This window comes from Misgurnus anguillicaudatus, chromosome 24, assembly GCF_027580225.2.
Source record: "Misgurnus anguillicaudatus chromosome 24, ASM2758022v2, whole genome shotgun sequence".
Taxonomy (NCBI): domain Eukaryota; kingdom Metazoa; phylum Chordata; class Actinopteri; order Cypriniformes; family Cobitidae; genus Misgurnus; species Misgurnus anguillicaudatus.
The window spans coordinates 24,201,053-24,214,204 of record NC_073360.2 but is presented as its reverse complement, the minus strand read 5'-3'; the positions used below and the strand labels follow the sequence as shown (position 1 = coordinate 24,214,204).

The following is a 13,152-nucleotide window of genomic DNA, read 5'->3' as shown; positions in this document are numbered from 1 at the left end:
AACTTATGTAGCGGTGAGTACATTCACGAGCATGAACTGTTGTAATGTTCGCCGATTCTCCTATAAATGAACCTTTTATTCCCAGCTTCCCTTTATAACAAAAATATCACAATATGTTGATAAATTGTACAAAATGAGTATCGTAAATATGACGCTGAATATGATTATGATTCTGAATGACGTTGGTTTCTGTGGCCTAGCAACGAAATCTTCCAGCTTGGTCTTAGCAAAACTAAAAAAGTTAAAAATGTCCAAAAGCTAATTTAATAGCTCTAACTGTTGTTGACATGCAAAGATTTGTCCTTAAAAATGAATGCACATTGCCTAATTGTTTATTTTTTTGTTCTTTTTGTAAGTTTTTTGTAGCTTCATTATTTAAATCCACGCTTCACTTGGTGTCATGCAATATCAACGTGCAAAAAAGATAACATCTATCTTCACAAAATACATTTTCAGAACTATAAAAGGCTGACTTAAGAATGCTGATAACTTATAAAAGTTTAACCATGCTAAGCTAACTCGGCAGTCTTCTAGCCCCAGGGATGTGTGTGTTATTGGCCACATGGCACCCTGCTTTTGTTTGGCCTAACATATGAATCCCTCCCTATTCTTTTTCACGAGGACTAGTTATTAGGGGGCAGAAAACTCTCAAGCTTATAGTGCTAATGTCTATTTTTTGCTTTTGCAAGTTACTTTTACCCCCCTAGTTATAACCCAACTTGTTTGGCACTTTTCACATTTTTTTCGTTACAAAAGTATGTCTGCTTATAACTAATGGTATTTAAATCACATTTACATCCGTAAAGATCTATTTTGGCACAGGTTTATTTAATCCAGTGATAAAACAATTATTTTCTTACCAATGTAGCATTTAGTTACACCTCTACCACGTCCTGCTAAATGACTGACCAGATATGTTTAATATCTTAAATTTTAGTACATCACTTATTCAATAGCAGCATCTTCACAACTTAAAAAATAGTATATGCAAATCTACTCAACATCTAGGTAAATCCAAAGCTCCTACACGGACAGAACGAAATGACAAGACATGACGACATGCTACTACGTATATTGCTTTCAGTACTCATCACATTTGATCTATTTTTTTCCAGTTACTAACAAATAAAAAACAGAGACCCCCCCAATATGTACTTTTAGTACTGAATACAAAACCCAAACAGAAACAGAAAGCTGCTCCTTGACACTACGTTGGCACCTTTTTAGTTTTCACATTGAATTGTCACAGTAATATCTTGTTCTTTAGTGTTAATCAAACTTAAATGTGATGTTAACCTTGTTTTACAAAAGTACTTTTTTGTTTGTGTGTGTTTATATGAGTAACTTATGTATTGAAATCTGACTGCTTCCTCTCTTCATGATCTGAAGTACTGCATTATGGGTAAAAAACGAACGCAAAGATGCACTCTAAAATGCGGAGGCACTCGATTGCCATCTTGATCTGTATAGCTCGCCTTGCTTGCTTAATAATATCTGGAGTCATTGTTCTTTCTTTCTTAACTTCGCTTGTTAGACCACCTCACCTTGGACACAACATCGCATAGTTCCCATATCTGCCTGGACACATCCATTTCTATCCTAACTCAAGACTGCAAGCTATACACACATACACACACTCACCATACAAACACATTGATGGCTTTGTGCAAAATCCCCTTTAAAGAGGCCCAGATATATGACAGACTCAGGTGTGATGTGGTTGTCTACTTTCTACTCTGTAGTCACATCTTCTCTTTTGTATCATTGTGAAAGGGCAAGCACACATGCACTGTTACACCAGACATTGCCACCCATGGAGAGATGTGAGAGAAAGGTCTCTGGGTTGATGTGTCAGAATGGGGGTGCACAAAGGTAAAAAGGGGGTTGAGAAGAGGTGAGAGGAGGTGATGGTTTTTTGATGAAAATAAAGAAGCCTCCTTACCAATCGGTTCAGATTTACTCTCCCTGGTGCTCCAAAAGCAAAGGAGAGGAAAGAGTCATAACTTTAGTGAGGGGAGAGAGAGCACAGCGCTGTCTAAATTATAATGTAGGCATCCAATCTGTTTTGAAATTCTGAATGGTCTTAAAACGTTTGGGGTAATTAAAAATGTATTCTTTATATATTTGTCTTTTAGACAAAATTATTTGGAGGACACAAAGTTAGAGAATTTACCATCCTCTGCCCCTTTGCAATAAATAGACACTCAGCTTGCCATAATTGGGTGTGCGCACACCTAGAAACGTAATATCGGATACTGCAATATGACGTCCAGAAGAACCCAAATCTCTGACCTCAGCCTACCAACCATTCAGTCCCGATTCTCTGATCCCTTCTAACCTACAAAAAGCAATGCATTGACTCCATGGACGTTGATATAAATATGAGAAGTTCCACATGAGTACATTCCATCATTGTGATACATGCGATATGCGATAATACAAAACCCTGACTTAGTTTGGCCCTCCGTCACGGCCTCCACACTTCACAGTGCATTAAGACAAAATTCAGTGTACTCAGAAAAAAACAACACAAAACAAAGTATGATCTTATTAGCAGCACATACGTCGCACATGGATAGTTCTGATCTGCACAGGAAGTTTTTCCACATGGGGCGCCTGCTCAGTTTCTAAGAAATCAGTCATTGTGATTCATATTAGCCACAATAAAGCAGACAACCTGGATAACTGGTGCTGCAACCAAAAAGAGGATTTCCAGGGCATAACATATTACTAACTAGCCTGTGCCGATCAGAGCATGAATTTGTTCGTGGCTGTAGTTGTTCAGTAGTATGCGTTCATAATCTATGCAAATTTTCCAATAACTGTGCAGACATTTAACTGCAGTGGCTCTAGCTGCACAACAGCAAATTTGAAGAGAAAGGGACATAAACTACAAAGGAAGGGGTGTCTGGGGCAAAAATGATATTCAATATAATGTTATTTAGTAACTCCTTTGGACTTGTGCAAAGACCTACATTCTCATTTACTGGATATGTGAATAAATCATCTAGTCCCATTGTGATTTCAAGTCTGCTTATGTTTAGTTGCACTTTAAGTGGTAATCGTTTGCTTAGAGTGTACTGTATGTGTGAGGTTTTTAACTGTATTGGTGCCGACGGTGCAGTTATCACTGGACGTTAAATAAGACATATATTACATGGACACACGATTCAATCTACTTAAATAAAAAACGAAATCCAAAAAATTGTCTTTACATTCATGTCAACCTGAATTTACAGATTAAGAAAAACAAAAAAGATACCTCAGTCCTTATGGGTGAAATCATATTAATAAATAACGCTGATGGTGATGATAATTTGTAATAATAATAATAATAATAGTAGTAGTAAGAATAATGATAAGATAGTATCTGTATAAACACTAGACTTCAAATCCCATAGAGAAAATGCCTCAATCTGAAGGAGCTCTGGTACTATAGATTCTGACCAAAGCAGGTGCAATTTGCATCCTGGTCTATGTCCGCAACATCATCTACAAGCTTCCCTTATGCTAACTCTGTAGTAGCAAGTAGCATCGCGTGGCATGCGCCTGGTCAAACTGGTACCCCAGGTCAATGTCTAGTGGCGCTGAGGGACCCTAGAGCAGCCTCGCATCCCTTGCCCTATCCTGCCCCATCTTTCAAGGCAGGGTTGGGCTGGCTGGAATTGGGAGGGCTGGGGCAAGGGTGGGTTATGGGGTGTCACAGAATTGGGTAGGGGTGATTTCAGTCCCAGACCCTCATAGAAAGGGGGCATGGGCCAAAGGTTTGAGAATTAATCTTAGGGCTAAAAGTAAAGAACAAAAATCTGTCAGCTAGGAGGGGATGGGGGTGGGGAAAGGGCTGATTCCTGGGAGTTTGGATCTCCGATTGCTCCACCCCATTCTCCCCATCCTACCACCTTGCCCACCTGCTGAGAACTGCAGCGCGGCAGCATGCCAGGTTGAAATGCCATTCACTGCTGTCCGGAAAATGGACAAAAATAAAACAAAACGGAACAAAACAAAACAAACAAACAAAAAATAACAAAAAAAATCCCAAAAGATTCAAACTTAAGAAATAAACCCATATTTACATTTTACAAATTTTTTCTTGAATTTCTTCAATTATTTTTTTTTAATACTGAGATTTCCACAAAGCCTGTGGTTGATTTTCTTCATTATTCATGCCCTCCATCTCTTTCTCTGTATCTTCCCCATCCCCCACTCTTTCTCTCCTTTTTTATACTCCCTGTTTTAGCCCACCTTCTGCGGATTGGTGGCCCTCACACCCTGCTCGTATGTAATTCGCTGGCTGATAAGATATTGTGCTGCCTGTGTGGCGGCTGGCGATCCGGTTATGGTAACTTTACGGTTTCTGGTGCCGGGAACAAACTCTCCCTTTTTGGAGATCTGAATGCGGGCTCCTGTCAGTTCTTGGTACTCCACAAGCGTTTTGCCTCCCTTCCCCAAAATGGCACCCACCAAGTTCTCTGGCACTGCAATTTCCACAACATCTTTGGCCCCTTCGGTTAGCTTCTCAGTGGCCAAGAGAGAGCTTGCAACCAGTGGGGAAGCAGCACTCAGATAGCCATTGGTGGCTCCAGTGGCAGCGGCTAGCGATCCTAACGTGAAGCCTCCTAGACTGGCTGCTGGGTGGCCAGCGCTGGTGGATGCGTCATTAGCGTAGGAGGCTAGCAGGTTGGCGGCTGCAGCTGCAGCTGGGTTAGCACTAGCAGCCACAGCGGCAAGAACCCCTGAGGCGGCCGCAGGGTTGAGCCCCAGACCCAGGGAGTTGGTATTGTATCCGTAGCTGGCTAACGTATTCAGTGCGGACGTGATAGCCAGCAGGTCATTCCCTGAGAAGCTGGACATGGTGGTAGGGAAAGCACCCACTCCAGCCAGACTGGCCTGCCCCAGGAGACTGGAGGCTGTGGCTGCCGCCGCAGCGGCAGCGGCTGGCATCACCTCGGCCGAGTTGGCATATGGGGAACCGGTGGGGTTGGAGTTGGCCACTGGGCCAGAGATGTTGGAGTAACTGATGTTCAGACAGCTGCTGCTCTGTGGATCCTCCTGGATCTTCTGCACGATGATCTCCACCGCTTTACGGTTCTGCTCAGGTTCTCCGCTGATGGTCACCACACGCTCCTGCAGGTTGATGCCTTCTGGTTTCTGTGAGAGCTGCACCCAGGCACCAGACTGCTCCATGACAGCCTTGACTGTGGCCCCGCCCTTGCCAATGATCAGTCCTGCCGTGCTGTTGGGTACTATCAGCTTGGCCTAAAGAGAACATGAACAAATCAAATCAGGCATCTGTTAATGAGTCATTCTGAAACAACCATACAATTGCTTATTCTAGTTTAGTTTCAGTTTTAGGACTTAAAAGTAGAATGTGTGAATTCAGCCACTTGGAAGCTTATAAAAGCCAGCACAATGGCAAAAAATTGCAGCAACCATATGTTTTCAAGACTTTCATGGCTCCTAGTCTTTAACGTAATTACTTTTAAGTTGTTGTATCATTAAAGCATAATTCTAGTTGAACGTCAAGATGACCGATGTGTTTAATCTGGTCATTTAATCTGGAATAACAACTACATAATGTTCTCAGCGAGTAGTTTTTAGACAGCGTCTGCAAAATATCCAAACCAACAATATCCTTCTGTAAGAAGGATTAAGTGTAAACAGCCGTTACTATGGTTTCTTCTCTAACTTAGAAAGGATTGCTGTCTGATGAAGCACAATGATTCACGCAGATACTTTTGACCAAAGCTTTACACAGAACATACTGAGCTTGTTACAATGTTGCTAAAAGCACTTTTAAAATATTATGCGCATTCATTAACTTAAAGTTTCTTTCATGTATTAATGTTTGTGAACTTCTGTCAACATCTAAATTTTAGGTTGAAATTATGTATACTGATTACGTGAAAGTATATATTTTAACCCTGAAACCTTTTAGGAACCTTCATTTTAGGAACTTTAATTTTTAGTGATAGTTCACCCAAAAATAACAATTCTGTCATCATTTACATTGATACAAACTTGTATGAATTTCTTTGTTCTGATGAACACAAAGGAAGATATTTTGAAAAATGTTTGTAAACAAACCAATCAGAAGGCCAATTCACATCCATAGTAGGAAAAAAGAATACTATGGATGTGAATGGGGCTTCTTATCGGTTTACATTTTTTTTTAAATATCTTCCTTTGTGTTTATCAGAACAAAGAAATTCATACAGGTTTAGAAGTACATGATGACAGAATTTTCATTTTTGGGCGAACTATCCCCATAAGAGTGTTATTGCTTTGCCATTTTCCTATTCACTTCAGTAAACCTACATTTACAATATGATTATTTTAATTAGTTTTTGTGAAGCTGAAATGGCGAAAATAGTTACACAAAGCAAAAAAAGTACAAAAAATAAAATTATATATTATTAAAAGAGGTATATACAGCTAATGAAAAGAAAATTAAGCACAGAAAGATAAAGATGCTTGTGTGTTTTGTTCTTGTACTTTCTGAGCTGTGAATCACAAGGTAAAATAGGCTCCTCCTGAAAAGCATCGACTCCCAGGGGTCAGTGTTTCCATGGAAACTCAACTCCAGCATTCAAGGGGGACTGAAAGAGAGTCGAAATGATGCATAGCAACCAACCAACCACCCCACCACCCCCCACCTCATATGCTCTCAACCATTCACTTAAATACACCATTTAGTTATTATGCTGCTGTCTACACAGACACACCTTTACAAACATAACACGGACAAATATCACTTTTGAAGGACAGATAAAGATTCGATTCATTTCATCCATGTTACTTGAAATGTTTGACCATTAATAAGTTAGCAAATTGGAGCTTGATCTCTTAGATCATTGTCGGATGGATCTGCGCTTTGTAAGAGCACTGCATATGCGTTGTGGTTGGACAGTTAATTACTCCGTATAATGAAAACCTCCAGCCCTCCAAGAGTGCTTTGACAATGCTACATACTGAATATTGCACTGTCAAAATGACGGATAGAGAGATGAAAACGGTGAAGAGGGGAGACGAGTGGGTAGGTGTGTGTACAGTGAAGCAAGAGGTGTGTGTCTGTGGGGGTGTGTGTTTGTACGGGTGTGTGCGAACAAAGCGATGGAGAGCAGAGAAAAGCAGAGCGAGAGGTTGGGGGGCGTGCTGATCGCCTCAGCCTTACGTTTGTTTCTTTTGTAAGCTGTTACGTTCTTTTCTTTCTTTCCCTCAAGGCTGTAGCTTGCTGCCTACAAACATGTCTTTAAAGAGGCTGCTTAGCCTTGCCACTGTAACTCCAACTCTTATTCAACTTAACTGAATTAGGATAGAAATGAAAAAATATAATAGACTCCTACATTAACTTTTTATCTTGGTAAATAAATAGAAAAATGCTTTAATGTAACATTTATAAACATTTATAAATGTATTCTTTAAAGCTATATTTTAATGCAATGGAAAGTTTGACATGGAAAGTAAATCATTATGGCTTGTTGGATAACTGTACAATAATAATAAGATAAGATAAAAAATGATAAAATTCAAGTTCACACATTCATGTAAACCTTCTCTTAAAGGATTAGTCCATTTTCTTTAAAAAAAAAAATCCAGATAATTTACTCACCACCATGTCATCCAAAATGTTGATGTCTTTCTTTTTTCAGTTGAGAAGAAATTATGTTTTTTGAGGAAAACATTTCAGGATTTTTCTCATTTTAATGGACTTTAATGGACAACAACATGTAACAGTTTTAACGCAGTTTAAAATTGCAGTTTCAACTGAGTTTCAAAGGACTCTAAACGATCCCAAACAAGGCATAAGGGTATTTTCTAGCGAAACGATTGTCATTTTTGACAAGAAAAATAAAAATATGCACTTTTAAACCACAACTTCTCGTCTATCTCCGGTCCTGTGATGCGCCAGCGCGGCCTCACGTAATTGCGTAATGCCGTGGAAAGGTCATATATTTTATACATATATAAAAACGCACATTTGCAGAACATTTTAAACAGTAAACTGACACAAAGACATTAATTAGTATAATTCGACATCAGAACGGTAGTTTGCGATACGCCATTCGTGACCTCTTGACTTGATGACGTATTGCGTAAGGTCACGCTGGCGCGTCACATAACCGGAGATAGACGGAAAGTTGTGGTTCAAGAGTGCATATTTTTTATTTTTCTTGTCAAAAATTACAATCGTTTCTGTACATAAGACCCTTATGCTTCGTTTGGGATCATTTAGAGTCCTTTGAAACTGCAATTTTAAACTGCATTAAAACTGTTACGTGTTGGGGTCCATTAAAGTCCATTAAAATGAGAAAAATCCTGGAATGGTTTCATCAAAAAACACAACAAACTGAACAAAGAAAGACATCAACATTTTGGATGACATGGTGGTGAGTAAATTATCTGGATTTTTTTTTAAGAAAATGGACTAATCCTTTAATCCTACACAAACTAATGGTTACATTTATATTATTTCTGTCTTGTAAGACATCCTGTTAATTCTCAGTTCTCAATATACAAATAAAAAATATAAAAATATAATAAAATAAATAAACAAATTTAAATGTGATACAAGTTTAATGATTTCATCATTTTATTGCAACTTCTCTCAAAAATATTTAAATATTGTGCACTATGCACAAAAAGAGACCAAAAGAGTTTTGCACCTTGTTAAAGAAAGCCAATGTAAATCAATGGCCAACTTAGGGTTGTGCCGATAGATGATAGTATCGTGTAATTCACACAGATTCCTTCCCGCACGCTCGTGGACTCAATGTGTGCATTTTGGACTCTTGCTCGGACCTGAATGCGCGCCGTGTGAACTCCTTCTAGCACCTGAACTTGTAATTCGTGTGGCTTTGACATTTCCTTGCAGGTTGTTATGCCCACAGAGGGTTAAAAACCAGCGAGTTTGTTGTTCCCACTCCCTGGCACACAGCGCCTGGACTGAATTAATGGCATCAGTTTTAAGAAGGTTGTGGTCATGAGAGTGTTGACCTTGCTTCTTTTTTGTCCACCAATCAAGTGACTTGTGATAAATAAGTAAAAAATTACCAAATAAATAAACTTGCAAACTACTGCCGCAACCCCCCCCCCAATACTATCGTGTATCGGCGATCTCACAGGCTGATGATAGGACGATCTCAAACTGAGGAATATCGCCCAACACTATAGGCCAAGTGTGCATGATTGTAAGCCTATCAATGTGTGAAACGTTATCAACATGGTTACATTAAATATATTAATAAAAATAAATCATAGATTCTTATATAGCTTAATGATAGAGCATTGCATAAGCAGTGAAAAAGGTCATAGTTTTGAACCCAGAGTATACCGATATAAATGCATACCTTGTAATGCACTGTAAGCCGCTTTGGATAAAACTGTCTGCGAAATGTATAAATGTAAACAAACAACAGGACTAATTATTAACAGAAAATTAGCACAAAAAGCCTATCAGCATCAGCTTCTTCCATTTCTTCTTCGCCTCTAACTTTATGACACTATAATTTTTGATGACAGCATTTGGCAAGAGAAGTGCTGATAGAACCGAGACGCTTGGGTAAGAATTGAGCAACGTCGACATATATGCAGGTTAATTTCACTGAATGCATCCAAGTGCTGAGCTAGAGGAGGTGGATGTCTCTATAAAGAGTGAAAGAAAGAGGGAGGATAAGACAGTGAAGTGCAAGCAAGAGATGAAGACAGAGAGAGACGCCTTCTGCTGCGCCACCAGTTATCTGGGACTAAAAGTCTTTGATGAATTGTCAAGAGGATGCTGCAGGGGGTTGTGGGTAATGGGCAATAAAGGAATTGGTCAGCCGTGAAGGACATATGTATGTATTCTTTATGTAAATGGAATCATCAATCTAACAGCTACAAAAAAAGAAAATAATAAGAGAAGCATCTGAGACTCACACAAATGATTCAAATGATTTTTTTGCGTGGGTTTTGCCAAACAGGCAGATGAGCCCCCCTGAGTCCTTGTAGCAGCAAATCCAACTGTACTCTGTTATTAAAAGCTTCCTGCCACACAAAATAAGAGTTCAATATTCTATTTACACCAATTTTAATGAACTAAAAAGACTGAAACACCATTGTGGTTCTTCTCCAGCCAGTGCAGTAGTGGCCCAAACAGTGACCCCTGGTGCATCCCTTCTAGGGCACACAGCAACTGTTACACCCCTCGCCACCCCTGTCCCCAAAACAGTGCCTGACTTTAGCACCGTAGCTGTTTGTACTTTGAAGTCTTAAGCGCTTGCCTTTGGGTTAATCGCTTGTCTCCTGATCCCAGGCTTAGCCGCACATCTCTACACAGCATCTGCCTGTGTGCGCTGGCTGCTGGCATTGACAACTCCACATGAGTTAAAAATAACGCCTTGTCCTCCTCCATCTCCTCACCTTGGTCTTATGACTGTCGTGAGAGGTTGCTGTTTGAAAGCAAGGGCCTATGCAAAAGGTCGCAGATGATGAAGTCTCAATTCTCACCCTGTGTAATTTCTTGTCAGAATCAAACGCAGGATTCAAGTTCGTCATGCGGATCGCTGCTGATTTTCATCGCTGCATTTTATTCTGAGCACAGATGCGCTAAGCTAAGTGATGGCTGTAGTTTCATCTTTGAGCATGTACACAATGACCACATGAAATCCCTGTATTTAATTTCATACCAAACTTAGTTTTCACCCACTTACGTGATGATGCACAAAAGAGAAATGTTTCAGCTTTAGCTAACACCTTCTGAAAGAAAGTGAAAAATCATGCATGTGGCTCGCTAACAGCTGATGCAAACAACAAGATATTCCTCAAAATAATATATGCATCTTGCATCATGCAAGAGACCACTGTTCACTAAAGACACTTACAATATTCCCCTGCTTACATACACAACAATCTTAACGGTCAGTGTTCTAGATTGCATTTAATAACCCTGAGCACTATCACAAGTGGTGATGCACCCAAAAATAGTCTGTCCTGTAATGACGGAGCCCATAGCATTTCCAAAATAAGGTCTTCCTAATAGCCAGACCACCTTACGGTTGTGTATAATGGCCATGTGGCACTTTCCAACAATGCATATTTGATTTGAGAGTCTGATAGTCATGCTAATTTGCAAGCATTTACACACTGAGGCATAAACATTCTGTGATGTAGCCAAGCTCATAACATTGAGCTGTATGAATAGAGATCTGAAATCATCTTTATCTAGATGACATAACATCACATTAGAAAATATTAGGCCTGTCATTTTTGTATGAATTAAATACATATGTATATCACATATATCGATACGGGGAAAACATTACACAGAACAGTCGACGAGAACAGCATTATTAAAAAAAAAAGACAAAATGTGCCATCAAAAATAAATATATTGTTGACCCATATCACTGAACAAAAGCCCACAGCAATTCATTTTAAGTCTGTTCTAGGTTGACTTCAGGGCTGTCCTCATGGGATGTGTTCTTGAATTCTGTCTGTGCTATTTTTTTATTGGTGGTCTGTGTACACATGCTGATGGACATCTCTGGTATGTTAAGTGAGAGTGTCAAGTAACGCCCAGTGCAACTTTAAAAAATGTGCCTTTTTTAATTGCAGATGCGAAAACATAAAAATGGTACATTAATTTTCAATTGCTCCTTTAGAGGGGCACTCCACTTTAAAAAAAAATAGACTCATTTTCCAGCTCCCCTAGAGTTAAACATTTGATTTTTACCGCTTTGGAATCCAATCAGCCGATCTCCGTGTCTAGCGGTACCACTTTTAGCATAGCTTAGCATAATCCATTGAATCTGATTAGACCATTAGCATTGCACTCAAAAATAACCAAAGGGCTTTGGTATTTTTCCTATTTAAAACTTGACTCTTCTGTAGTTACATCGTGTACTAAGACTGACGATAAATTAAAAGTTGCGATTTTCTTGGCAGATATGGCTAGGAACTACACTCTCATTCTGATGTAATAATCAAGGATTCTGCTGCCATAACATGGCTGCAGGAGGCGCAATGATATTACGCACTGCCCGAAAATAGTCCCCAGCTATTGAAAGTAAGTTACCAAGGGGACTATTTTCATAAAGATTCCAGAACTCCCTTATGTAAGTCACTAACAAGTCAGGCAGTGTACTTTTTTAACACTTTATTTTGTATACGATTATGAATTTTTATATACGATTACGAAGTCTGAAATCAACATGATTAATTGACAGCCTTAAAAATATAAATCTCAACGTAATATCTAAACAACTCAAGACTTGAACTGATAGTCTTGACATCACAGATCCCTCCAGAAACCAAACGCAAAGCAACACCAAATAAAGTATGCATCTTATACATATTTAATAAAGGTCTGATTTATTATTGATTTTTATGCCATTTTAGACAGCTCGAGTCCCGCATCCATCAAAGAATGTTACAACTCATATCTCCAGGGGTCCGGTTCAGGATTAGAGATGTGCGAGCTTTGGATAGGGTACATCCTCTCACACAGACAAAATGAGATCACAAGAGTCCAATATCAATGGGACAAGTTGCTTTAATAAATGACATTGACTATGAGACTTGATATAGACATGTCAATTCTTCTGAAATGCTCAATATAATCCCTGATAATAATGCTCAACATTCTGATATATTTATATCCTCTTGTATCATCCACTGGAGATTTCAATGCTTTGTGTTTCATATAAAGTGAAAACCATATTAATTTTCTTTACATAAACAGAAAGTCCTGGAAATGATAAGACAGGGACTGGAATATACTAGTCAAAATTTAAAGTGGATCAAAAAATGTATTAATAAAAAATTGTCCTAAGACAAGAACGGGTATTGGGTATTAGTTTTAAGACGTTTAAGAAAGGCTATGATCCACTTCAAGTGTTGACTAGTGTATATAGTCATAATTCAACTAAACAAAGGTGTGCAGAACAACTGGACAAATAGAATCTCTACAAATATGGCACGACTGTATAAACAAAACAACCTGCAAATACTGAACCCACACAAACTGCATCTGTCCTATCTTTCTCCCAAAGAGTTTTAAGCTTGGCATTAAAAGATGTACTTCCTTGTCCAACAACCAATATGGTGTAAGCCGCTTCTCTATTGGCTCTTCGGGAAATTCGATCAATACTCCGTGGAGAGACTGTGACCTTTTCT

At 39.0% G+C, this 13,152-nt stretch overlaps 1 protein-coding gene across 2 annotated transcripts in view; it reads right to left on the bottom strand.

Annotated features, from left to right (window-relative positions):
- Positions 1–1,521: 1,521 nt before the first annotated feature.
- nova2 (NOVA alternative splicing regulator 2) overlaps positions 1,522–13,152 on the bottom strand; it is a 51,645-nt gene continuing 40,014 nt past the window's right edge. For both annotated transcript variants that reach the window (XM_055196716.2, XM_073863099.1), the window contains one exon: positions 1,522–5,256. In XM_055196716.2, coding sequence (XP_055052691.1) covers positions 4,234–5,256 — 1,023 coding nt within the window. In that variant the 3' untranslated portion in view covers positions 1,522–4,233. The remainder of the gene's footprint in view (positions 5,257–13,152) is intronic.